This window comes from Puma concolor, chromosome D3 (assembly GCF_028749965.1).
Source record: "Puma concolor isolate L17-30 chromosome D3, mPumCon1.1.hap2, whole genome shotgun sequence".
Lineage (NCBI taxonomy): Eukaryota > Metazoa > Chordata > Mammalia > Carnivora > Felidae > Puma > Puma concolor.
This window is the reverse complement of record NC_141678.1, coordinates 7,656,190-7,683,715: the sequence shown is the minus strand read 5'-3', so window position 1 is coordinate 7,683,715 and position 27,526 is coordinate 7,656,190. Positions and strand designations below refer to the sequence as shown.

The window sequence follows — 27,526 nt, the reverse complement described above, 5'->3', positions numbered from 1 at the left end:
ATTTGGACTCTGAGGGGTATAGTGACTTGCCCAAGGTCACAGAGCAAGTGAGTGGTGGAACCAGGTAGGGTTCAGTGCTAGGAGAGGCCGGTTGCAAAGCCGGCTTTTAACCACTAAGCACACTGCTTCTGCCCTTATTTACATTATTAGTATTGTCGTTAATGTCGGGGTTATCATTTTGCTGCCTGAGGGAATATGAATATATATAAAGTGAGTTAAAGGGCTCTAAAGTTATTCCTAGAAAGGCGAGAGGCCCTGGGATCAATGTGTTGAAGATTTGGGACAGGCTTTCCCAGGAGTATGAAATTATTTTTATTGCTGTGGAAAGGAACCAGGGCCAGCATTGCACATTTCATCGATAGGTTAGTGCACCAGGAAATTAAAATGGGAACTGCTGATTGTTATGGTCAAAATTTCTCTAGAGAAAACTCCACAAAGAGGAATGTCAGACGCAGGGGAAGACCCACGAGAAGAAACAGAAGAAGATGGAGAACCAGAAATGGAAGAAGAAGATTATAATTCATATTATAGAGAGGTAGAAAGTATGCCACAGAAATTAAAGGAAGATGATATATTAGTATGGAGACAGCCTCGGGAGGAGGGGGAGCAGGAGGAGGAAGAGGAAGGAGAGGAGGAAGGGGAAGAGAAGGACAGGGTGGAGGAGAAATGGGAGAAGGGAGAGGAAGGGGGAAAGGACTGGGAGGAGGAGGAAAGAGTGGAGGAAGAGGAAGAGGAGCAGGGGGAGGAGGGGGGAGGAGTGGGAGAGAAAGAGAAGAAAGGAGAGGAGGGGGAGGAAGAATGGGAGAAGGAGGAAGGAGTGGAGGAGAAAGGGGAGGAAGAGGAAGAAGGGGGAGAAGGTGGGAAGGAGGAGGCTGTGAGAGAAAAAACGGAGGAAAAGGCTGCAGCAGCACGGGAGGAGGTAGCTGCAGGAGTACAGGAAGAAACCACAGTGAAGCCCCAAGAAATCACCAAGTCCAAGATCAGTTTGGAGAAACTTACATTGACTGATTCCCAGTCAGTCATGTCGGGAACTTTTCTAGTAAGTAGTAATTGTAAATCATTCATTCGTTCATTCATAATCATTAAATGACTGCTTACTGTATACCAGGCTATGGAGATACAAATAAGATACAATCCATTCTCTTAAGGAATTCTAGGGAGTATCAGGAGGCAGACCTGAACTCTATAAAACAATATGATAAATGCAGTGATTGAAAGATGCAAGGGAGACATTTAAAAAACAAAACAAGAAAAACAGGGACACTTAACCCAGCTAGGAGGATGGTCAGGGGAAGCTTCCTGGAGGAGGTGTGCACCAGAGCTGATGTAAAGAGGGGCTAGGGATTAGCTGGAGTGTGCTTGTTTTAGAACAGAGTCAGTGTGATTATAGTAATGGAGGCTTTCCACAGACTCATCCTGGAAGAGAACTCAGCTGTGGTCCAAGGAGAAGTGACTCTGTGCCGAGTCTGTCCTCGGAGAGGACCAGTGCCACTTAGAAGAATGGTTCTGCTGTGTGGTTCTGCTGGTAGGCCAGGAATAAACCTGGCACACCCATGACTCACTTAAGTACAAAACGTCCCAGGCTCCTCTTTAAAGTGCTTCATGTTTCCCATGTGAGGCTAACGCTGACTGGCTGATTAGGAATAGAAAGGAAAATTTATGAGGGAATACGGCAGCACATACTGTAACTGGAATCACAATCTTCTTTTCTTTCTTTTTTAAGAAAACCCATAGTGGTGATGAGTCAAAGCGTGCATCAGAGCATTCAGAAACAAATGAGCTTTTTAGAGACTTGAGCTCACAACGAAGATTTCTTGATTTGGAGCAAATCAGTTCTGAGGAACTACAGATTAGTTCCCCTGACTCACAGCCCTCTAGCAAGCTTGGGCAGAAAATCCACCAGATGCCCCAAGATGAATCGGGACAAGAAGGGACAGATTTGGAAGCAGAAAAGGGAGAAGGGATACAAGACAAAAGACTATCAAACTTAAGTGAAGAAAAAGGAAAAGAATTCCAGCCCCAAACAGAGATCCCAGAGGATTCACTGGTGGCCACCAGTGAGGACATTTTGTTTCAAAAGGATGACAGAGCCAATGTGTACCCTTTGGTGAGTGTCACGTGCTTTTTGATTTCCTCCAACGCTCGGAGAGCATTGTGAAATAGGGGAGTTTTATGCACATGGAAAAAAAAATACCACCAGAAATGTCCTTTTGAAACTAACAATAGACTTGTGTGTTTTAAAGTTCAGTTTAGCGCTCCAGCTGGACACGCATGACAGACTATGGACAGGAACGCCGCATCTGGGTCCAATAGTGTTGCTCGGCAGGCAGGAAATTCCGGACGTGGTTTGTCTGTTGCATGGGGTGCTGGTTTTGGTGGGAGACTCAAGCTCCATCTCTCCTCCTCCCTCCCCCTCCCCTTCCCCTCTCCGTTTTCTCACTTTGTGCTCCTCCTTCTCCATTCCTTCCCCCTCTCCCCCCTCTCCTCACCTCTTCTGCCTTAGCTTGCTTGATAGCTTTACCAGCTCCTAAAACCATTACAGGCTCCTAAAACTATCCATTACCAAGATGGGTCAGAAAGTGAAGGGTGTGGACTGGGGCACCTGGGTGGCTCAGTCGGTTAAGCCTCAGGTCTCGATCTCCAGGTCTGTGAGTCTAAGCCCCGCGTCAGGCTCTGTGCTGACAGCTCGGAGCCTGGATCCTACTTCAGATTCTGTGTCTCCCTCTCTCTCTGCCCTTCTTCTCTCTCTCTCTCAAAAGTAAACGTTAAAAAAAAATTAAGAAAAAGTGAAAGGTATGGAAAAAAAGTGAAAGCCACTGTGAAAAGCACCAGGCAGTCCAAAGGAATCTGCCTTTGCTGCCACTGACAGTATTCCAGGGAGGCACCATCTGCGAGGAATAAAAATATTATCATTTACCAAGAGAAGGGAGAGGAAAGTTTTTTTCCCCCTTCTTCCTCCATCTGCTTCTGACAATTGCCTCCTAGGATTCATCTCCTGTTTTTCTTTTTTCCCTGCAGAGCTGGCCTTTGGAAGATTTGTAAGCAACTGAATGTATATAAAGCGTTTAATGTAGTTCAGAACATATAGGGCACACTTGAGCGTCAATAGCTAGATGGCAGTGGTGGTGATAATGCCGATGAGGATGATGGGAAATGTCTAGCGAGAAGGGCAGACAACTGACAGCCTCCTTTCTGTACATTTGGCTTACTTTGAGCAGTGGAGTTCAAGGTCAAAGCTTGCGATTATTCTGTCCAAAAGAAAGAATAAGTAAGTTTTAGAGCCCTTGAAGACTTTTGTCTTATTTAGCCAGCTAATAAGACATCATGTAATATCACTAATGAGACCAAGTGACCTTTGTGCCAGGGGTTTGGGTCTCCTGTTAACCTTGGGCTCACCGCAGAACCAGACCTCTCTCTACAAACTTGTTTAGCGCTTTGAGTATACCTTCTTTCTTTTCCCGTTCCTGTATTGTTTTTCCTTTCTGTTAAAATTACTAGGTGCTCCATATATTAAAAAAAAAAAAAAAATTAAACAAAGCAGATTCCCCTTCTTACACTGACCACGCCCATCCCAGTTCCCTGGGGTGACCACTGTTACGGTTTGGTATAACTGTAGATCTTTCCAGACCTTGTTCTGTGCATCTACAGACCTGTTAGCTGTGTACTCCCGTGAGTGTGTGCACACACACACCATGACACCCATTAGTTTTTGTTCTCTTTACCAGTGACAGATTCTGCATGTCTGCAGAGTATTTTTCTACTTCATATATCTTGGAGGATTTTGTTTTATATCAGTGAATGTAGATCCATTTCCTCGTTAAAAATTTGTTTTAATTTTTTTAAATGTTTATTCATTTTTGAGAGACAGGGAGAGACAGTGGGTGAAGGGCAGGGAGAGAGGGAGACACAGAATCGGAAACAGGCCCCAGGCTCCGAGCTGTCAGCACAGAGCCAGACACAGGGCTTGAACTCATGAATGGTGAGATCATGACCTGAGCCGAAGTCGGACACTCCACCGACTGAGCCACCCAGGTGCCCCTAAAAAAATGTTTTTTAATGTCTATTTATTTTTGAGAGAGAGAGAGAGAGAGAGACAGAGCATGATTGGGTGAGGGACAGAGAGAGAGGGAGACACAGAATCCGAAGCAGGCTCCAGGCTCTGAGCTGTCAGCACAGAGGCTGGAACTCAAGAAATGTGAGATCATGTCCTGAGCCGAAGTTGAACGCTTAACCAACTGAGCCACCCAGGTGCCTGCCCCCATTTCTTCATTTTAAATTCAGGCATTTCCCTATTATTGATGACCATTTATGTTCCTTCTGATTTCGTGTTCTCACTAGAGGTGCTTCAGTGAGCGTGCTTCTGAATCTCTCTCTGTGCCCGTGGCACCCTCCGTTTCCTTTGGGGTCCCCTGCCTCATCCCAAAGGCCTGGAGTGGCTCATGGGGCTCGTGGACACTGTCTCCAGCCAAGAAAGAAGGGTATCCTGCATTTATGACAGGGGATCTTGTGACTGTCAAATGTAGTGAAATCTGGTTTTGACAATAACGTTTTGTTTTCATGTTTTACAGGAAAAGATTGCCATAAGAGATGGCTATCTGCGTGATTGGTCACCATGAGTGCAAAATGCAATGAATACTGTACTGTGTGGTTTCAATTAATGTGACTACTGCTTGACAAGGAAGTTCTGTTAATACCGAATGAACGAGTTACTAAAAATCTCTAATCACTTAGCCATCGCTTTAGACAACACCACATTCGATTAATTGGCCTTAGTTAATTTTTTTTAAGCTTACTTATTTTGAGAGAGCGCATGTGAGCTGGGGAGGGGCAGAGAGAGAGACAGAGAGAGAGAGAGAATCCCAAAGACTCCGAGCTGTCAGCACAGAGCTGGACCCGGGGCTCAATCCCACAAACTATGAGATCATGATCTGAGCCGAAATCAAGAGTTGGATGCTTAACCAACTGAGCCACCCAGGCGCCTGGTGTTAGCAAATTTTTTAAATGGACTGGTTTTTTTTTTTTTTTTTTTTTTTTTTTTAAGTAATCTCTACACCCAGTGTGGGGCTGGAACTCATGACCCTGAGATCAAGAGTTGCACACTCTACCGACTGAGCCACCGGGCACCCCTAAATGGACTATATTTTTGAGGAGTTTAGGTTTATAGCAAACCGAATGAAAAATAGAATTCCCTTCTACTCCCTTGTGCCTCCTCCATGCCTAGGTTCTCCTTTCATTAATATCTTGCATTAGCATGGGACATTTGTCACAGTTGATGAGCCGATATTGATCTGTTGTTGTTATTTTTTTAATGTTTATTTATTTATTTTGAGAGAGGGAGAGAGAGCAAGAGAGAGACAGAGCAAGTGAGCGGGGGAAGGGCAGAGAGAGAGAGAGGGAGAGAGAGAATCCCAAGCAGGCTCCACACTGTCCACGCAGAGCCTGACACGGGGCTCAAACTCACGAATGGTAAGACCACGGCCTGAGCCGAAATCAAGAGTCAGCTGCTTAATCCACTGAGCCCCCCATCTTAACCATTTTTAAGTATACAGTGTAGTAGTAAGTACTTTCACACTGAGGTGCAACCAGTGCCTGGAGCTCATCTTGCAAAACTGAAACTCGCTACCCATTGGACAACAACTCCCCATTCCCCAGCCCAGCCCCTGGTAATCGCCATTCTACTTTCTGTCTCTGTGGCTCTGACTCCTCCTCTAGGGACCTCATGTAAGTGGAATCCTACAGTATTTGTCTTGGTGTGACTGGTGGATTTCACTTACACGGTGTCCTCAAGGTTCATCCATGTCGTAGAGTGTGTCAGAAACTCGTTCCTTTTGAAGACTGAATAATATTCACATTTTGTTTGTCCGTTCATCTGTCAATGGACACTTGGGTGGCTTGGCTTTTTTTTTTTTTTTTTTAATGTTTACTTAGTTTTGAGAGAGAGAGAGACAGAGTACAAGCCAGGGAGGGGCAGAGAGAGAGAGGGAGACACAGAATCTGAAGCAGGCTCCAGGTTCTGAGCTGTCAGCACATGGCCCGATGGGGCTCGAACTCACAGACCATGAGATCATGACCTGAGCCAAAGTCGGTTGCTTAACCAACTGAGCCACCCAGGTGCCCTACCTTTTGGCTTTTGTGAAAGATGCTGCTATGAACCTGGGTGTATGAATGTCTCTTTGAGACCCTGCTTTCAGTTCTTTTAGGTGCGTGCCCAGAAGTGTGATTGCTGCATTATGTGGTAATTCTGTTTTCAAGTTTTTGAGGAGTCCCCTTGGTGTGTCCGTAGCAGCTGCACCATTTCACGTTCCCACCAGGAGTGCACCATGGTTCCGATTCCTCTACATCCTCATGAAATTTACCCTCAAGTATTTTTTGTTAAGTTTTTTTATTTATTTTGAGAGAGAGAGCAAGCAGGGTAGGGTTAGAGAGAGAGAGAATCCCAAGCAGGCTTTGCACCATCAGCGCTCAAACCCACGAGCTGTGAGATCGTGACTTGAGCCGAAACCAAGAGTCGGACGCTTAACCGACTGAGCCACTCAGGCACCCCAGAATTTACCTTTTAAGTGTACAGTTCATTGGTCTTTAGCCTGTTCACAAGGGTGTGCAACCATTACCACTATGCAATTCCAGAACGTTTTCATCCCCCCCAAGAGAAATCCATCCCCCTTAGCAGTCACTCCCCACCCCCTCTTCCAGCTGCCCCGCAGCCGCTCATCTACCTTCTGTCTCTGTGGATGGAGTCACACACTCTGCGGACCTGTGTGTCTGGCCTCTTTCAGAGTCATGGCTTCAAGGGTCATCCACACTGTAGCACGTGGCTGAGGACTTTCTTGAAGTGATTTCTCCTCTTTGGACTGATGATGTGAAATCTTTCTCCTCCAGAGACTGTGCCAGGAGCGCCTAGCATCCTAGCTCTGGCCTCGGCACACTTAGTGTCTTGCTGGTTTTACCTTTGTCTTCCAGACCTTGACCTGGTCTTTCGGCTGGAACAGTTCTCTTCCTGTTTACTATATTCGAGATGAAAACCAGAGAGTTCTTCTGTATGTCTGTGCTCACACCGCGGTCATCTACAACGTTTTCAATAATAATCAGCACCATCTTCAGGTACGCAAGGTTTTCGGTTTTTGTTTTTCGTTTTGTTTTGTTTTTACCACAAGTAAAAGAGGTTGTTTTTCACTAGACTACAGCATTTTGTTTTTTGTTGCAAGGGCTGACTTCATTATATCACCATCGTGTTTTCCTACCTCTCTTCTGAACTATAGCAAATCTTGTCTTTAGAAACCCATTTTATTACTCACTGTCTGTCTGATCCTAATCAGAATCAATTAACAAATAGCAATTGATTTTAATTTTATAGCAACAAGAATTTAAAGCATTTGTATTTTTTTTTCCTGCATTTCCCTAAAAATGTGGTCAGGATAGATCATGTTGTCTCCACACATCCGGGGGGAACACAAAAGGCTTCAGCAGGGATTTTAACCCTTTGCAGGTTTAAAAGGGCATTCGTTGATCCTTACAATCATGCTGAGAAGTGGGTGTTAATATTCCCATTGTACAGAAGAAAAAACAAAGGCTCAGAGCAGGTTAACTGACTTGCCTGAGCCTGCACATGAAGCCAGGTCTTGAATCCAGGTCCCCTGACTTGAAAGTATTGAGTAGGTTGGTTTTGTCCTATCCTGTCCCCCCCCCCCCCCCCGCCTTGAACACCTTTATTTGTTTTCAGCGCCCTCTGTGCCTCCCCAAGTGTCCCACATGCCTGCCTTCCCCACACCACTCTGCTTCCTCTGTTCCTGACATTTTCATCATTTACCTGACCAAATGTCCTCCTTTCTTGGACTTCTCTGACTTTCCACTCGTTAACCCGATGAACAGTTCCATGTTACCCTTTTCAATGGACATATATTTTAATAAGGACCTTCTTTAATCAATACCTAGGTCAAAAACATCACAAAGGATTTTCCCATAGTCCATTGTGCCAGGGATCCAAGCCATGTGGGTGCAGCTGGAAAAAGTTGCTCTCTAGAAGGCCAGGAATACACACGAAACCAGCCAGCACCACTCTGCGGAGCTCAGTTGAGTGTGTGGGACTGCACACAGTGGTAATGGCACAGGGAGAAGGGAGAGCTGGTGTCTGCAGAGTCAGGAAGAGGCAAGAGTGGGCAGAGGGGCTGAGAAATGGGGACAATGCCAGGCAGGTCAGAGTGAGCTGGCTGGGAAAGACCTTGACCATTCATTCATTCATTCATTCATTCATTTCACAGATATTTCTCATAACATCTGTTGCAGATTCTGGGTCTGTAGTCATGAACAAAACAGATCCAGTCCCCCCCACCTCATGGAGCTTATAGTCTCGTAAATACGTAACTATGAGTTATAACAAGCACTCCAAAGGAAATGTGGGAATGCTATAGGGGAGAGGTCAAGAGTGAGAGCCGGACCTCAGATTGGGTTGCCTGGGAATGCAGACATGCCCTTCATGCCGAGATCTGACTGATGAAAATGAATCAACCAGGGACAGGTTGGGGAGGAGCATTCTAGACTGTTTGCAGGCCTGTGCGTGGGGCCCAGAAAGGAGGCCAGTATGGCTGGTGCAGAGTGAGCGAGGGAAAATGAAGAAGGGTGGAAATAGGCTATTTCCTGGCAGGGAGCACTACCGTTTTTTCTGTGTTTCCAGAAGATTCCTGAGTTACTGGGAAAGGATTATAGGGGGCTGGGAATGAAAGCAGATAGACCAGTGAGGAACCTTTTGCTCCAGAGCTGCTCAGTGACCTGATGTGGACACTGTTTTAGGGCAATGAGGCCGGCAGGGAGCTTCTAGGGGACTAGGCAGAACCCCAACATTTATTCTCAACCTGGGTTCAGAGTGGGGGACATGCCTATACCTGTAGGACACCCCTGTTCTTGTGGGCAGTGGGGCTTATCCAGGTGTTTCGAGGGGGAGCAAATTTGAACACCACTGGCTATGGAGAAATGCCAGGGAAAGCCAGTGGGCATGGAATTTTCAGCCAGATGAACCTGGAAGGGGAGCTCCGTTCTCTCTGGGGCCCCAGTCACTCCTACCAGTGCCAAGCCTGGGCCGTGTCCTTGAGGTTTCAAAACATTTTCTCTCCATTTCTGCAGGGCCACCCCAATGTGATCTCCTGCCTCTGCATCAGTGAAGATAGGCGGTGGATTGCCACGGCCGACAAAGGGCCCAACTGCCTGATAATTATATGGGACTCCTTCACAGGGTAGGCTTGGTGCCACCATGCTTTCTCCTACTTAGTGTCCTGTGTCTGCCACTGTGGGCAGGACGGACGAGCAATCCGGCCTGGGCGTGCAGAAACCAGTGATGGGATGCAGGGTGAGGGGCTAGGGGACCTGGGGGAGGCTGGCCATCTTGTTGCCTTGAGTGACATTACCTTGGTGAATTTCCCGTTTACGATTCTTGGCTCCCGAGGCCCAGAAACTTGGTTTGGCGGTGTCCCAGAGTAGACGGGGCTGAGGGAGGTTAACTCACACAAACCCAGCTTGGAGGCCCAGAGAAGTGAAGTGACCTTCCCCACCTGCAAAAGGAAGAGGCTAATCATACCTACTGTTTTAGTTTTCTTGGGATGCTCTAAGAAATTACCACACACTGAGGGGCCTAAAATAACAGCAAGTTACTCCCTCACAGTTCATGAGGCTGGAAGTCTGAAACCAGGGTGCCTGCAAGGGTGGTCCCTTCTGGGCCTCCGAAGGAGAATCTGTTCCAGGCCTGTCTCCCAGCTGCTGGTGGTGGCTGGCAGCCCTTGGCAGTCCTTGGCTGGTAGACTGATCCCTCTAGTCTCTGCCTCTGTCTTCACATGGCATTTTCCCCGGTGTATCTCTTTGTGTCTTCTCTTCTGTGAGTTCAGCAGTCATTGAATTTAGGGTTCATCCTAATCCAGTAGGACTTCATCTTAACAAACTACCCCTGCTAAGACCCTATCCCACATAACGCTCACATTCTGAGGTTCTGGGTGGACATGACTTTTGAAGGGGGCCCTTCAACCCACTACACTTACCTTACAGGACTGTCATAGAGGCCAGTAGAGCACGGTACCTGGCCCATGACGGATGCTTATACGTGAGTTTTCTTTCTTAATTCCTGGTCCTAGAGGCAGAGAGCAGTGCGGGATTAGTTGACAAGATTGTAAAGCTCTGGTTGGGAGTGGACGAGTCCAGTTGGGCTAGATTAGGAAGAAGGTGTGTTTAATGCTCTGGAGTGTTCTGGAAAGTTATATTGGATCTTCTAAGACACAGGTCCCCAGGTGACTGGTGACCTGGATAGGGCCATGTTACTCAACCCTGGTCCTCATCTTACTGGACATCTCAGTGGCATTTGACACTCTTCATTTCCTTGGCTTCTCTGATACCACGTCCTCTGGTTCTCATCTGACTTACTGCCTCTTCCTTCTCAGACTCTTCTGAGTCTCACTTCCTCTGGCCTTTCCTTGGCCACGGCCTGAGGATGCTTTGGTATTGTTCCCCAACCAGGAAGCAGCAGACCTGGGACTTGAAACCACACTGTCTTCATCTCAATGCCACCTCAATATTGGGGCACCTGGGTGGCTCCGTCAGATAAGCGTCTGACTTCGGCTCATGTCATGATCTCAGGATTTGTGAGTTCGAGCCTCGCGTCGGGCTGTCTGCTCCCAACGCAGAGCCCCCTTCAGATCCTCTGTCCCCCCCTCTCTCTGAACTTCCCCCACTACCTCTCTCTCTCAAAAATGAATAAGCATTAAAAAATAACCACCTCGGGGCGCCTGGGTGGCGCAGTCGGTTAAGCGTCCGACTTCAGTCAGGTCATGATCTCGCGGTCCGTGAGTTCGAGCCCCGCGTCAGGCTCTGGGCTGATGGCTCAGAGCCTGGAGTCTGTTTCCGATTCTGTGTCTCCCTCTCTCTCTGCCCCTCCCCCGTTCATGCTCTGTCTCTCTCTGTCCCAAATAAATAAATAAACGTTGAAAAAAAAAATTTTAAAAAATAACCACCTCAATACTTCCTGTTTTCACTGATGAGGAAGCTGCCGGAGAACATTCCACCTGGATATCCCCTGGGTATCTCCTGCTAAAATGTCCCCAAGCCCTGTTGTATCTCTTCCCCCGGTGCCCCTGCCCACCCTCTCTGGCCCGGCCAGCCTCCTCCTCTCCAGCTTCACTCTGCAGTCCAGCCTCCGGGACACTGATTTTGTCTTATTGTAGTAAAAATACATAACATAACATTGACCATCCTAATGATTTTTAAATGTATAATTCAGTGACATTAATTGCATTCACAGTGTTATGCACCCATCACCACCATTTCCAGAACATTTTCATCACCCCCCGCAAACAGAAACTCTGTGCCAGTGAGCTCCCCCTTCTCCCTCCCAACAGCCCCTGATCTGCCTCCTGTCTCCATAGATTTGCCTGTTGCTAGTTCGTGTCAGTGGACTTGTCTGTGGCTTTTTGCATCTGCCTTCTCTCTCTCAGCGTGTTTCCAAAGTTCTGCCGTGTGGTAGCTTGACCCAATGCTTCCTTTCTTTTTCTAGCTGCTCAAGATTCTGTTGCATGGATATACCAGTTTTGCTTATTTGTTCACCTGTTGATTTTTAAAAATCACTTCATTTATATTTCTTAGATGGTTATTTATTTATTTTTTAGAGAGAGAGTGAGCAGGGGAGGGGCAGAAGGAGAAAGAGCAAGAGAATCTCAAGCAGGCTCCACACTGTCAGCACAGAGCCCAATGCGAGGCTGGAGCTCATGAACCATGAGGTCATGACCTGAGCCAAAATCAAGAGTCAGACACAGCCAGTGACTGAGCTACCCTGGCACTCTTAAAAATCATTTTATTAAAAAAAACATTTTTTTAATGTTTATTTATTTTTGAGAGAGAGAGAGAGACAGAGACAGAGACAGAGCATGAGTGGAGGAGGAGTGGAGTGGAGGAGTGGAGGAGAGAGAGGGAGACACAGAATCTGAAGCAGGCTCCAGGCTCTGAGCTGTCAGCACACAGCCCGATGCGGGGCTCAAACTCACGAACGACGAGATCATGATCTGAGCTGAAGTCAGACACCCAACTGAGCCACCCAGGCACCCCCCTAAAAATCATTTTAATTGAAAGCTAACATCTCCTTTGGCTACATCTCCAATCTTAGTCCTCTTCTTAGAGGTAGTCAGTTTGGTGTGTTTCCTTCCAGAACATTTGCCATTGTCTTAAATACACATATACGGATATCATCATGTATCATCATGTGGTTTTTCTCCACGGCATTTTTTTTCCTTTTTTATTTTTTTTTATTTTATTTATTTATTTTTTTATTTTTTTTTAATGTTTATTTATTTTTGAGACAGAGAGAGACACAGCATGAGCAGGGAAGGGGCAGAGAGAGAGGGAGACACAGAATGTGAAGCAGGCTCCAGGCTCTGAGCTGTCAGCACAGAGCCCGACGCGGGGCTCGAACTCACGAGCTGTGAGATCATGACCTGAGCCGAAGTCGGACGCTTAACTGACTGAGCCACCCAGGCACCCCTTTTTTTCCCCTTTTTAAAAAAAGTTTATTTATTTTGAGAGAGAGAGAGCAAACACAAGTGGGGGAGGGGCAGAAAATGAGAAGACAGAATCCCAAGCAGACTCTGCGCTGTCAGCACAGAGTCTGACACGGGGCTTGAACTCATGAACCGCAAGATCATGACCGAGCCAAAGTCAAGAGTCAGATGCTTAACCCACTGAGCCTCCCGGGCACCTCCTCCTTTTTTTTTTTTTTTTTTTTTAAAGAGAGAGCATGAGCTGGGGAGAATGGCAGAGGGAGAGAGAGAGAGAAAGAAAGAGAGAGAGAGAGTCTTAAGCAGGCTCTAAGCTCAGTATGGAGCCTGATGTGGGGCTCAATCCCACGACCCTGGGGTCATATCCGAGCCAAAATCAAGAGTCAGATGCTCAACCAACTGAGCCACCCAGGTGCCCTGGCTCCATAGCATTTTGAGTGTGATCTTTTCCCAAACACAGAATCTGATTGTGTTTCTCGCCTGCTTAAAACCATTCAGAGGCCGGCCATTGCCGGCCCAGCCTGTGTCACAGGGAATACGCACCTTGATTTCATAGCCATGGGAACAGGTCCCCCAGAAAGTGAAATTCCCCGTCTGTATGACTGGCTGTCACATCCTTTGAGCTGCAAGTACTGGGACATCTGCCTTAACACACGAGGGAGCGTTATTATAACCCGTGAGAGAGAGTCCGCAGGTAGGAGGGGGGCCCCTCGTGGCTGTCTCTTCTCTGAAGCCGTTGCTCACGGCTCCCCTTCCCCAGGCACCGCTGGCCCCTTAGACAGTGTTTATTCTTTGCTTCTCTCTTGCTTGCAAAGCTGTCTCCCCCACCAGACTGGGGGCGGCTCTGGCAGCGATATTTTCTCCCAGTTACAAAGTAAAGTGCATCTGTGCTTAGCAATTCAGTATGTCGATATGAGTTTATGATATAGGAAATGATGACTTTGGGGCCCAGAAAAGATTATTTGGTTTTAGGGTTAATGTTCACTTTATTAAAGTTATAAACTAAAAACCACAGTTTTTCCTTAAGCCTTTTGCTCAACTTATACATCTTACTCCTTTTATAAATCTAGCACATTTTTGCAACTGCCTTTAAGGGGGTTTTGATTAATGTTTGGCCCCACTCACAAATTTGATTATTAACTCCTTTTAAGCATTTTTAAACTGCACTTAGAAATTGAATATATTTGGTTTTATCTTTAAGTTCTTTAGTAGTCTGACTAAAAAATAAACCCTTCACCCGTACTTAAGTAATTCTTATAAGTCTAATAAATTAGACATAACTGTGGCAAATTTTAAGTTCCCATAAGTAGTCTAATATTGTTTATAAACCCAGTGCGATTTGAATTTGAAATCGTAAGTCTAAATCAACTACAGACCTTAAATTAGAATCACAAATCTAATCCATCAGAGACTCTGAGATGTTAAGTTCTCCTAAACATCACCCATTCCTAAACAAAATGACCAAACTCTCTTACCACCGATACGTTTGTGGTACAGGCCCGACCAACATCATCGTCCCTAGGTTGAATTCTGAATATCCACAGGGACAAGACGCTTTTCCCCACTAAGGGCATCGCCGTGCCATTTGTAGTAATAACAGGACTGCCTCCCAAGTGAATTTGGGGGGTACTTCCCAGGATGAGGAAATCTTGAGTGACAGGGAAGCGGCCAGGTCCTCAGCCGGGGCAGACACTTGGTCCCAGCCAGTTGGGTGACAAGGGCTCTATAATGAAAAACAATGGGGAACCATTAGTCCCTGTCCCTACCACCTGCTCTTCACCTCTAGGGCAAGTCAGGGACCCCCCCCAGCCCTGACTGCCCCTCACTTACATCACTCCCATCCTTGCTTCTGCTGTCTCCTACATTTCTTTGGCTCTCTCTCATATTTAAGTATCTAATTAAATTCCGCTTGTGACAGGCCTTTGCCTGCTGCCTACACTTCTGCGGTCTTGCCAGTGACACATGGCAGAAGTGAGTGAGGAAAAACAGACGAAGTCCCTCCTCACCCAAACACACCTTCAGAGTCACCCGTGTGTAGTTGGGAGTCCATTCCTCCAGACTTTTCTGTGCACATAAATGCACGCACACTCTCCCTCCCTCACTTAGGATGATGCTCCGTATGCTGTTTCACAATTAGCTTTTTTTTTTTTTTTCTTGCAAAACCTGGACACCTTCCCACATCTGCCTCATTCTTTTTATTTTTATTTTTAAAAAATTTTTTTTTCCAACGTTTATTTATTTTTGGGACAGAGAGAGACAGAGCATGAACAGGGGAGGGTCAGAGAGAGAGGGAGACACAGAATCGGAAACGGGCCCCAGGCTCTGAGCCATCAGCCCAGAGCCTGACACGGGGCTCGAACTCACGGACCGCGAGATCGTGACCTGGCTGAAGTCGGACGCTTAACCGACTGCGCCACCCAGGTGCCCCTACCTCATTCTTTTTAAAAGTAGCATAGTTTTTCATTATGCGGTTATGTCATAATATACTTTTTAATTTATTTTATTTTTGTATTTTATTTATTTACTTATTTTGAAAGAGAGAGAGAGAGAGAGAGAGAGAGCACGAGCAGGGGAAGGGCAGAGAAGCAGAGAGAGAGAATCCCAGGCAGGCTCCGCACTGTCAGTGCAGAGCCCGATGCAGGGCTCTAGCTCATGTAGAGTGAGATCATGACCGGAGCCAAAATCAAGAGTCAGAAGCTTAACCGACTGAGTCACCCAGGCGCCCCCTGCCCCACCTGTCATAATATTTTTAAACAATTTCTACATCCATGGATATTGGTGTTGTTTCCAGATTTTTTTTTTTTTTTTTTTTTTTTTTTTTTTTTTTTTGCCATTAAAGCCATGCCACAGTGAACATGAGTGTATATTTATCTCTGTTTACTTTTGCTATTATTTTTCTGGGAAAAAGCCATAGCAGGGAAATTGTTGGGTCCTAGTGCATATACATTTAAAATTTTGATAGATGTGGTGAAACTGCCATCCCAAAAGCTTGCTGATTTACATTCCCACTTAGGTAGGAGGACACGCGTTTTCCTGGGAGCCTGGGATTGTCACAGGCATCTTTCCCCATATTTTCATCCTTTGTGCCTGGCACAGAATCAGCGCTCAATAACTTCATGAAAACAGCAAATAGCACATTTACGTGATGATGAGTTAGTTTTATTTCTTCATTTTTTTTACTTGAGGTAAAATTCACATAATGTAAAATTAGCCATTTTATTTTGTCATTTTTTATTATTTTAGAGAGAGAATGCACATGCGGGGGGAGGGGCAGAGAGAGAGAGAGAGAGAGAGAGAGAGAGAGAGAGAGAGAGAGAGAATCTTGAGCAGGCTCCATGCTCAGCTCGGAGCCCGATACGGGGCTTGATCCCACAACCCTAGGATCATGACTTGAGCCAAAATCAAGAGTTGAATGCTCAACTGAGTCACTTAGGCACACCTAAAATTAACCATTTTAAAGTGCAAATCCAGGGGCGCCTGGGTGGCGCAGTCAGTTAAGCGTCTGACTTCAGCTCAGGTCATGATCTCACAGCTTATGAGTTTGAGCCCCGTGTCAGGCTCTGTGCTGACAGCTCAGAGCCTGGAGCCTGCTTCGGATTCTGTGTCTCCCTCTCTCTCTGCCCCTCCTTCGCTCACTCTCTGTCTCTCTCTCTCTCTCTCTCTCAAAAATAAACAAACATTAAAAAAAATTTTAAGTGTGCAATCCACTGGCACTTAGCACATTTACAGTGTTGTGCTACCACCACCTGTATCTGGCTCCAAAATATTTCCATCCCCCAACAAAGGGAAGCCCGTTCCCCCCTCCCCACGCCCCAGCAGCCACCGATCTGCTTTCTGTCCCTATGGATTTTCTAATTGTGGACATTTCATATTAATGGACTCATACAATATATGGTCTTTGTGACCGGCTTCTCGCACGTCGCAGGATGCTTTTGGGGCTCACTCATGGTACACTTGCGTCAGTGCACCAGGCCTTTTTAGGGCCGAGTCACCGTCCATTGTATGCCTGGACCACATTTCGTTTCTCCATAGCTGTTATGCTTTTGAAATGAGTCCGTCTGGGAAGCATGGCAGACCTCAGCAAATGCTCGTTCCCCGGTCCTGTTTTGCAGCATTCCTGTGCACACGATATTTGACAGCTGCCCAGAAGGCAACGGCATCGGGGCCATAGCCATCACCCGGGACGCCAAGTACCTGGCAACCATCTCAGATGCTGAAATCCAGGTACAAGGCCCTTCGGGTCGGCCTTGGCGGGCTGGCTGGCCTGTCGTGCGTCCCGGTGGGCAGCTCTGCTCAGGCCACACGGCGTGTGTGATGCTCTCGTGACCGGACTCCGTGGCCCCTTGTCAGGGGCTCTCTGCCTGTGGCTCGGCTCACAGTGCCGTCCTCAGTTCACCGAAGTTACAGGGTTACCACGGGAGGTGTGGAGTACTTCAGCAGCCTTCAGGAACTTTCTCATTCTCCTCTATCTGCTGTTACAGAAAGTTTGCATCTGGAGGTGGACGTTAGCAGTGGAAACGCCAGCGTGTACTCTTGACCTTCCCAAAGAGTATGGGTTTCAGGTGAGCTCAATTGAAGTCTGTAAAGCTCTGCCCGCAGCTGAGCCCAGGTCAAAACCTACTTTCTGTTTTACTACTTTTGTTACAGTGCACTAGAGGTCGTAAAGAAACAAAACAAAACACTTTCATCTTCATGATCTCCTTTTATTTTTGAGGCTAGTGGCAGTATTTTTCTGAGCACTTGTTACGTGCCAGATTCTGCCAAGTTCTTTACATACAATCCATGCAAACATGCTGCGTCAGAATACAATCCATGCAAACATGCTGCGTCAGAGTTGTTACTTTAGTAACGCCTGTGGAATGCTACTATTGTTAGATAATTTGTCTGAAGTCACCAGCTAGCAGCCATTCTTACTCTAGAGGCATGCTCTTAGCTGCTCTTCATATCCAGGAGTTGTTATTAATCTCGGTTTGCTTGAAGTGACTTGCCAAGGGCACCCACAAAGTTTACCCTGCTGTGCTGCATTGTCTTACTCATATTGCATCCTTCATTCATTGCACGCTTGCTGAGGGCCTACTATGCACCAGACACTGTGTAAGCCGCCTACCTGGCTTGCAGGACCTGGAACCCAGTCAGAGGGTCTGGGTGACTAGGCTCAGCCAGGCACACACCATACCGCAGCCTTATGTCCATTTCTCTCCTTCTGCCCAACCCCCCAACTTTCCTCCGCTTCCCTGGAAAAAACTTCCTTTTTTTAAAATTTATTTTTTATTTTTTTATTTTTAAAAATTTACATCCAAATTAGTTAGCATGTAGCATATAGTGCAACAATGATTTCAGGAGTAGGTTCCTTAATGCCCCTTCCCCATTCAGCCCATCCCCCCTCCCACACCCCTTCCAGCAACCCTCAGTTTGTTCTCCATAGTTACGAGCCTCTTCTGGTTTTTCCCCCTCCCTGTTTTTATATTATTTTTGTTTCCCTTCCCTTATGTGAAAAAACTTCTTTACATGTTTTCTAAGCTGAGCTGATAGGGTAGCTGCCACCCCTATGTGGGTTTCTCACTTGGGGCAAAAAATGCCTCTGAGATTTTGATAGAGACTGCAAGGAATCTGTAGATCGCTTTGGGTAGTTACTGTTCTCAGAACAATCCACGGGCACGAGATGTGTTTCCATTTACTTATGTCTTCTTGAATTTCCTTCAGCAGTGTTTTATAGTTTGCAGTGTACAAATCTTTCACCTCAATTTATTCCGAAGTATTTTTATGCTATTGTAAGTGGGTCCATTTTCTTTTTCTTTAAAAAAAAATTTTTTTTAATGTTTATTTATTTTTGAGAGGTAGAGCATGAGCAGGGGAGGGGCAGAGAGAGAGTGAGACACAGAACCCGAAGCAGGCTCGAGGCTCTGAGCTGTCGGCACAGAGCCTGATGTGGGGTTTGAACCCACGAACCGGGAGATTGTGACCAGAGCTGAAGTTGGATGCTCAGCTGACTGAGCCCCCGCCGGGCGCCCCCGTGGATCCATTTATTTTCTTAATCTCCTTCTCGGATTCCTCATTGCTAGTCCTGTGTATAGAAACTCAGCTTATTTTGTGTCCTGAAACTTTGCTGAATACATGCGGCTACTTAAGTTTAAGTCAAATGAAATGAAAGAAAACTACAAATTCATTTCCTCAGTGTCACTACATTCCAAGTACTCATTAGCCACATGTGGCTGGTGGCTGCCGCTTTCGACGGCGCAGATTATCGAACGTCTCCATCTTAAGGTAAAGTGCTATCGGACAGCATTGCAGATAGCCCTAGGCCTGGATGGACTCCCCCGACAGCCTGCTCTGCGTCCTGACTGAGCAGGCTGGACGTGGCTGGAGAGAACCACCCAACTAAGCCGATTCCTTTTACTTGGCATCGAGTCACAAATGTGGAGGGAGCTCTCAGCACTGCCTGGCCATTCTAGTAGGCTGTCTTTTTGGTTTCTAGAGACAACAGTCTCACATCGTCTCCTCCTTCCTCTTTGGTCCTTTCTCTTTACTCTCAGCTGATGGTTTCTCTCATTTTTCATTGAGAAACTGAGAGCCATTGGATACAAACACTGGCCTGCTCTCACCCCCAGGCCTACAACCTGCCTTCAACCTACCACCTTCTCTTATCCCTCTCTCTGCTTGAGATCCGGGTGCACTGGATCCCTCCCCACTCACGCGGCCCTCACCTGCAGTGATCAGCTCTCCCTCTGCTGGGTGGTTACCCCCTCCACAAACACACGGGCTTCAGTGTCACTCTTCTTTGGAGAAGAAGCCGCCTCTGACGGTTCATGTCCCTCCAGCTCTCGCCCGCTGCGCCTCTTCACAGTAAAACGTCTGAGAATGACTGTCCGCACTTGCTTTCTTCCTTCATCTTTTTTGTGCCCCAAACATTTGGTCTCTTTATGTTTTCATTGCTAAATAAGGTGTCCGTGTAAAATGTGTACATTTTAAGGAAGAGAACGAAATGTACCTGTGTGCTCACTGATGGGTCAAGTAAGAGGACATCATCCAAACCCTGAGTCCCTTTGTCCCCCTTCCCCAATCTCATCTCCAGCGTTGCTTCCCAACTTAACCAGTGTCCCAGGTTTTGTGTTACACATTCCCTTGCTTGCCTTTACACTTTTCCCCAGCAATGTACGTAGCCCTCCGTACTATCCTATTTTGTTTCACCTGTTTTAATCTGTACATATTTGGAGTTCATAACTGCTTCATTCTCTCCGCCTTGTTTCTGAGATTCATCCATGTTGATTATTGAGCTGTAATTCATCAGTTCTCACTGCTGTGTAGTTTCTCCTCATTTGAGTACAATACAGCTCATTTATCGTACAGTTGATGAAGATTTTGGTGTTTTTCATCTGTCTTCCGCCCACCCACGGATCTACCGAAACTGTCCTTATCACAGTTGCTGGTACTTCCAGGTCAGATGAGCACTATTAAGTCCTCAGGTGCATCCCTGCCTGTGGGCATTTCCGGCTCTCTCACTGGCCTTCTTTCCCAGGCTCTTCTGTGGGCTCTTCCTCGTTCACTGCCTACCTTCTACGTGTTGGCGGTCATCAGGGTTTAGTTGTGGGAGCTCCTCCTCTTGCTACATCTTCTTCCTGGCTGTTCTCATCCATTGCCATGGCTTTTAAGTACTGTGTACCCCCCAGGTACATCCCGAAATCCTGCCTCCCTTCTCTGTTTCTACAGCCATCACATCCACCTGCATGACTACAACATCTTCCCATCTGATCTGGGTTCGGTTTTGATACACTCCTACCAGCCTTCCTGTGGCAGCCAGAGCAGGCAGTTTTTATTTTTCTTTTCTTTTCTTTTCTTTTCTTTACCATTTACTTGTTTTTGAGAGACAGAGACAGAGCACGAGCGGGGAAGGGGCAGAGAGAGGGAGATACAGAATCTGAAGCAGGCTCCGGGCTCTGAGCTGTCAACACAGAGCCTGATGAGGGGCTTGAACTCACCAACCCTGAGATCATGACCTGAGCCAAAGCCGGACACTTAGCCCACTGAGCCATCCAGGCGCCCCCAGAGCAGTAGTTCTTAAGCCAAACAAATTATATCCCTCTCTTAAAATCTTTCAGTGACTTCCCATTGGCATGGAAATAAACTTAAACTCCCCCTCCACCTGTCTCCCAACATCTATCCTCCTGTTTATTAATGTTTTATTAGTTTCCATACCCTAGAATTGTACAGGAATGGACTCTTTGTGGAGGACTCTGGCTTCTTTCACTCAATTTAATTTTTGAGATTCATCCATGTTGTTACATGTTTATTCCTTTATATTATTCTTTGTGTCCTTTATTGAGTTAATGCTGAATGGTAGTCGTGTATTGAGTGGATATGACACAATTTGTTTATCTATTCACTGTTGAAAGACATTTGCATTGTTTTCTATCTCTGGCTGTTGAAAACAAAGCTGCATGAACTTTCATGCACGAGTCTTTGTAGGGATATATGCTTCCGTTTCTTCTGGTAATTATCTTTGTTTTTGAAGGTTGTTCTCCCTAACTATAGGATTTTAGGTTGGTAGTTATCTTCTTTCAATACTTTCAGGATATTATTCCACTGTCTTCAGACTTACACCATTTCTATTGAGAAGTCAGCTATCAATCTTATTGTTCCTTCTTTTGAAAGTTATGTGTCTTTCCTTCCCCTCCTGCCCCACTCTGGATGCTTTTTTGATTTTCTGTTAGTTTTCAACAGTTGGCTTTTTTTTTGTTTTTTGTAATTTTTAAAAAATATATTAAAATTTTTTTAATGTTTATTTTTAAGAGAGAGAGAAAGAGAGAGAGAGAGAGAGAGAGAGAGAGAGAGAGAGAGAGAGAGTGAGGGGGGAAGGGCAGACAGAGAGGGAGACAGAATCCAAAGCAGGCTCCAGGCTCTGAGCTGTCAGCACAGAGCCCAACGTGGGGCTTGAACTCAAGGACTGCAAGATCGTGACCTGAGCCGAAGTCGGACGCTCAACGGACTGAGCCACCCGCTCAGGTGCCCCTAAGATGTGTTTCTGGAACCTGTTTTCCAGGGCTACCGGCTGCAGCCCTTCACCCCAGGTTGCAGCCAGCCCCTCCCCCCTCCACATACATACCCTGGCAGGACATGTGCCTAAGTCTCCCGGGGGATCTCTGCCGTGTTGTTGCTGTTTGATTTAGTTCCTGCATTTCATGGTTTCCTCGCTTCCATAGTTGCTGCAGGGCTCTTTGGGAAGAGAGCCAGGCAACCCGTGCTATTCGCTGCCTTGGCAGGAATCAGAAACTCCTTCCAGTATTTGGCATTCATTCCAAGTTACCTTGTGGCCTTGTCAAATTTAGAAATGTGTATGCAGCAGTTTTTGTCCAAAAGGACACAGAGTAAAGGTTATTAGTGAATATTGTTCGACTTTTGCTCGTTCCAATTTACAGATGATGAGTTATAATAAATAAGACTAAATGAGAAAGGGAACACATTTTGTCATGCCCAGAATTCGTGATCCCCAAAGACCACCAGGGAGCCGAGTCCGATGCAAAAGCAAAGAGCCTTTATTTGAGCTGGCTCGAGCTCAATCCCCTACCTGCACCGAGGCAGCGGTGAGATACCAGGGAAAGAGAGCGAGTTTCAAAAGGACAAAGGTTTTATTGGGGCCTAGGGGCAGTTGGTGAGGTAATGGCTGTGGCCTCAGCCGATTGGCTGGGGAAGGGTCCTGGGGAAGGGTCCGAGTCCTGTTAGGCAGGTGAGGGGGGGTTACTCAAGGGGAGGAGGTGTGGTCAAGGTGAAGGACACAGAACAAGATGGAGTCGGCTGGTGTAGGCCCGCCCTTTCAATTTGAGACCATTAATTTTAACACTCGATGTTTAGATTATATTCCTATTGTTTACAAAATGCCATGTCTTTTCTGTTTTATATTCCTATCCAGCTATTTATTATAATAAAAATATTATTTAATTTTAACAGTTAGTTTAGCCAGAGAGAAACAGAAAATTTATTGTAATGTAATATATTTCCATGCTTTATATTTCAGAACTACCTTATTTTTAATCCAACAAATAATAAAGAATTGGTGAGCAATAGTAAAACACAGGCAATATATTATTTGTGGGTAAGTAGAAATATTTTTGTTTGTCTTAAATATGGGGACAAGTATGTGTTCATTCTCTGAGTACAGATATATTGGTAATGTAACAATATAGTGTCTACTTAGGAAGCAATAAATATGTATTGAAATGTTTTTTTATGTAATTACAGTTTTTATTTTAGCCCCACTGGAAATTAGTGTATTAAGTCAGAAGCAGATAATTTAAATTTAATTTAATTTATTTTTTTTTTAATTTTTTTTTTTTTAACGTTTATTCATCTTTGAGAGACAGAGACAGAGCATGAGCGGAGAAGGGGCAGAGAGAGGGAGACACAGAATCCGAAACAGGCTCCAGGCTCTGAGCTGTCAGCACAGAGCCTGATGCGGGGCTCGAACCCACGAACCACGAGATCACGACCTGAGCTGAAGTCGGACGCCCAACCGACTGAGCCACCCAGGCGCCCCTCATTTAATTTTTTAAAGTAATGAGTCAAATATTCATTTAAATGTACTTAACAGGTTTAAAATGCAGGGTTTTTCAAGACCTTGGTTTTTATAGATAGGAATTAGCAAACAGATCAGCAATACTGATACAGGGTGGAATCATGAGATTAAAAAAACATCGAAAGTTAAATATAAACTTACCACAGGACTCAGGAATTCCTAAATGCAAGAGAATGTAAAACAGGCAAGCCAACAAATACTCACATACAGATGTTCATAGGGCAGCATTATTTGCAATAACCAAGAGGTAGAAGCAAGCCAACTGTCCATCAGCTCATGAATGCAGACACAATGTGGCAAATCCATACAATGGAATATGATTCAGCGATAAAAAAAGAACGAGGCACTGACACCTGCTGCAATGTGGGTGAATCTCGAAAGCATGGTGATGGTGCTAAATGAAGGAAGCCAGACACAGCAAACCACATGCTGTATGATTGCACTGATATGAAATGTCCAGACCAGGAGAATCCAGGGGACAAAGTACAGAATGGTGGTTGTTGGGGGCTCCGGGAGCCGCACATGGGACTGCTTCATGGAGAGGGGGCTTTCTTTCGGGGTGATAAAAGTGTTCTGGGACTAGGAGAGGTGATGGCTGCACAGCATTATTAATGTACTAAATGTCACTGGATTACACACTTTAAAATGGTAAATGGTTAATTTTATGTTATGTGGGTTTTACCTCAGTTAAAAATGCAAAACGAAAACACTGATTGAATGAATCACTGATTTTTCAGTGGTAGTCATTACTTCCAGTATTTATTGTAGCTTTAATGCCTTACAAATGTAGAATTCAGATTTGCATTCATTCCCATTTAAAGTCACAACCATTTGTGGCATTTTTTTTTTTATGTATTTGCTTTTCTTTCAGAATGTTTTCAGATGTTCCTGGAGGCAGCAGGCTCCCTTATCTATAGAGATTGCAAAGCTCTGGGCCTGTTTAGATGCATTTGTTTTGATTTTGTGGTTATATTCTTCTTTTGGAAACCAGGTCTTTTTTTTTAGTAGTGATTATTTTTTCTGTACTTAACAGTGTGAAGAGAGAGATATACTTGCTCACAGTGCCCCACATTTAACAGAAAAAGTGAGTATGCCTGTTCCACTTTTATATGTCAGAGTTTGTGCAGAGTAAATATGTATGTGTGAGCTTAGTCGCTTTGGGCTACTCTTGGTGTCTTGATATTAAACCACTGGGAAATCATTTGAATTTTTTACTTGGGTCCTTCACCATATTGAATTGCCAGCTGAAAATAATGGACTTTTGTTCAAAATAAAATATTATGGAAATGATAGGTGACTACCCTGAGAAAATATCCAAAAGAGTGATAGATTTACTAATGTGAGTGTGTGTGTGTGTGTGTGTGTGTGTGTGTGTGTGTGAGAGACACAGAATGAAAATTAATTTGGAGTGATATAATAGTTGAACATGAGTGGATCCTTTTTAAGCCACCCGGTTTTCAGAGCAATAAAACCTGATGTGGGGTATTGGGAGGTTTAAGAACCAGGGGGAAGGCAGTGCAGCAGGGGTTGGAGGAAACTGTTTGTCTTGCCTGCTCGCCTCCAGCTGTCCTGTCCAAGGTGGAACTGGGGTCCTGTCTCCTACAGCATTTTCTGCATTTGACACCCATGTCACTTGCCCCCAGCGAGCATCTTATGATGTTTCTTCTTTCATTCTTCACTCTTGTTATGATTTATAGGAACTTATTTTTTAAGAGGGCATGCCAAAAAAAAAATATGAGATGGATGAATACAAGGAGAGAATATTCTGTCTGCAAGCTCTTTTTCATAAATCAAAGTTTTCGCAAAATAAAGTCAGTTCTCGTTGTTCATGGCAGTTACGTTGGATCAAGTCTCTGCAGACCTCAGATAGTGAATACGAAGTCATTGCTCCTAGGTGAAATACACGATTAGGTTCCTGCTGGCCTCTGGTCATTAACATTTTCGTCAACAGATAGATGCATAACCTCGTTATGTTTTTGTTTAAAGACACCATATTTATTTTTTTTTTAATTTTTTTTTTTTCAACGTTTATTTTTATTTTTGGGACAGAGAGAGACAGAGCATGAACGGGGGAGGGGCAGAGAGAGAGGGAGACACAGAATCAGAAACAGGCTCCAGGCTCTGAGCCATCAGCCCAGAGCCTGACGCGGGGCTCGAACTCACGGACCGCGAGATCGTGACCTGGCTGAAGTCGGACGCTTAACCGACTGCGCCACCCAGGCGCCCCTAAAGACACCATATTTAATATGTAATGTTGATTCATTAACTTTGACTCACAACCAACAACTCTGGAACATATGCCTGAATGAAGTTTATCTAACTCAGGTCTGTCCCCTGGAAGGCACATCGTAGCCTTCCTGCACTCAGGAACGCTACACAGCATTTCAGTATCTTGTTTGGGGCCAGTTTAAGTACTGAAATCGCCAACAAAAAGCACCTCATAACTGCAAACAACATGGCACTCAACAGACCACGAAAAGGACACTTGTTTACAATTTGAGAGCTGAAGTACGGCAGAGCGCATCCTTGCTTGACCTCAGCTAAGAACGTGCGCCTAGGGAGAGGCCAGTGTTTTTGCCTCTCTGCACATGTGCACGTCCGCAAATGATCATTGAAAGTCCCACAAGGATTGATTTGGGTTATAAATAAATTTCAGCAAGGAGGTGAATTTGCAGATACAGAACCCACAATGAGGATTGTCTGTAGTTTGAAATGATGAAAATGCCTTGTATTGAATCAGAGCTGCTCTTAGAAAGAACTTGACGCCCTTGCTTAACCAGCTATTGTTTTCCCGACCCTCTTGTGTTCAGGGCAATAGAGGTAAACCGTAGAGTCTTGTCTGTGTAGTTGGGAGAACCGGGCAGCAGACATGCTGTCTTGCATGACAAAATGTGGAGTTTCTTTGATTTACTCATTTGTTAAATATTCACTGTGGGGCTCCACTCACTGCTCTGGGTTCTTTCTATACTTCATCTCTAAGATGTTGCCTAAGAGAGATGGCCTAGTGCCTTATTTTTTGTAGCACACATTTCATAAGGAGTCAGGGGCATTTCTGTACTGTATGGTACTTAATTTCTACTGATGGGAAAAAAGGCTATAATTATGAGACTGGGATAATTACTTTATGATATCTTACAACTGGAGCATGCTCACGACAGACATTAGTCTCTTTATCAGTCTCTGAAACCCCTTACTCTGAAAGTAAGAGAAGTTGAACAGGTATAAACAAGTGATTAACCACTCTTTCATTTGATTTAAGCAAACAGTTTAATTAGCACAGTACATAACCCTTCACTTGGCTCTGAGCAAACCTTCAGAGGCTCAGAACTGCCTGCACCCCGGCAATCCACGAGGGAGAGATTTGTTAGTGATTGTTTTGTTTAAATTTTATCTTTTTCCTACTGTATTTCAGTGTAATATTATAAAATGTCATATTGATAAATGTTTTGTTTTATATGTATTACCAACGGTAACTTGTAATCTGTCTTTTGAAATGCAGACGTTCAACAAGCTCGTGGGAAAATTAACCCAGTCAGTCTTTCATTTGAATTTAACACAAATACTCTCAGCAACAATGGAAGGGAAGCTGGTTGTCTGGGACATATACCGCCCCCCATCATCTGCCTCCGCCTCTCTGGACTTTCCTCATATCAAACCTTGTAAATTGGTTCATTTGCAGAAAGAGGGCATCACTGTGCTTACTACAGTTGATAGGTAATTAACTTAATTAAAAAGTAGCTATCAAGGATTACAAAAGTATTTTAAAACCCTTTTGGATGTATACATGTATTTTGTATATGCATAGAATATTTCTGGGGAAATTCGTTATTAACTGGGAATGTTTGTTGCCTCTGAGGAAAAGAATGGAGAAGTAGGATCAGGGTGGGGGTTAGATTCACCTCTTTTTATAGTCTCATTTGTACTAATTGGTTTGCTTTTATTATTATTTTTTTAATCATGGGCATATATTACTTTTAAAAATCCCTTTGTGTTGGTGAAACATAAAGTAACTTGTTTTTTCTTCCACACTAATTAGACTTTATTTTGCACCCTAAATTTTACATACTTTAATTTTAAGAAAATAACGTGAATAACTATGTTGGGGTTTTTGTCTGATTACAAAGTAACACTTACCAGGGTCCCTGAGTGACTCAGTTGGTTGAACCACTCAGGGACCCTGACTTCGGCTCAGGTCATGATCTCACAGTCTGTGAATTCAAGTCCCGTGTATGGCTCTCTCTTGTCAACACAGAGCCTGCTTCAGATCCTCTGTCTCCCTCTTTCTGCCCCTTCCCCACTGGTTCTCTTCCCCCCACCCCTCTCAGAATAAATAAATAAGTAAATAAGTAAACAAATAAATAAATAACACTCACCCATTATGAAAAGATGAAATACAACAGACCTTTATGAAGTTCACTGACTTGAGAGGTTGTGGGGG

General features: G+C 45.1%; 1 protein-coding gene across 5 annotated transcripts in view; it reads left to right on the top strand.

The window, feature by feature from the left end:
- Positions 1 to 27,526, top strand: part of CFAP251 (cilia and flagella associated protein 251) — a 69,060-nt gene that overhangs the window by 652 nt on the left and 40,882 nt on the right. For all 5 annotated transcript variants that reach the window (XM_086681607.1, XM_025933215.2, XM_086681608.1 and 2 more), the window contains exons 2-10: positions 423 to 1,039; positions 1,724 to 2,107; positions 6,961 to 7,101; positions 9,118 to 9,227; positions 16,634 to 16,745; positions 17,003 to 17,083; positions 22,531 to 22,608; positions 24,122 to 24,172; positions 26,588 to 26,802. In XM_086681607.1, coding sequence (XP_086537733.1) covers positions 443 to 1,039; positions 1,724 to 2,107; positions 6,961 to 7,101; positions 9,118 to 9,227; positions 16,634 to 16,745; positions 17,003 to 17,083; positions 22,531 to 22,608; positions 24,122 to 24,172; positions 26,588 to 26,802 — 1,769 coding nt within the window. In that variant the 5' untranslated portion in view covers positions 423 to 442. The remainder of the gene's footprint in view (positions 1 to 422; positions 1,040 to 1,723; positions 2,108 to 6,960; positions 7,102 to 9,117; positions 9,228 to 16,633; positions 16,746 to 17,002; positions 17,084 to 22,530; positions 22,609 to 24,121; positions 24,173 to 26,587; positions 26,803 to 27,526) is intronic.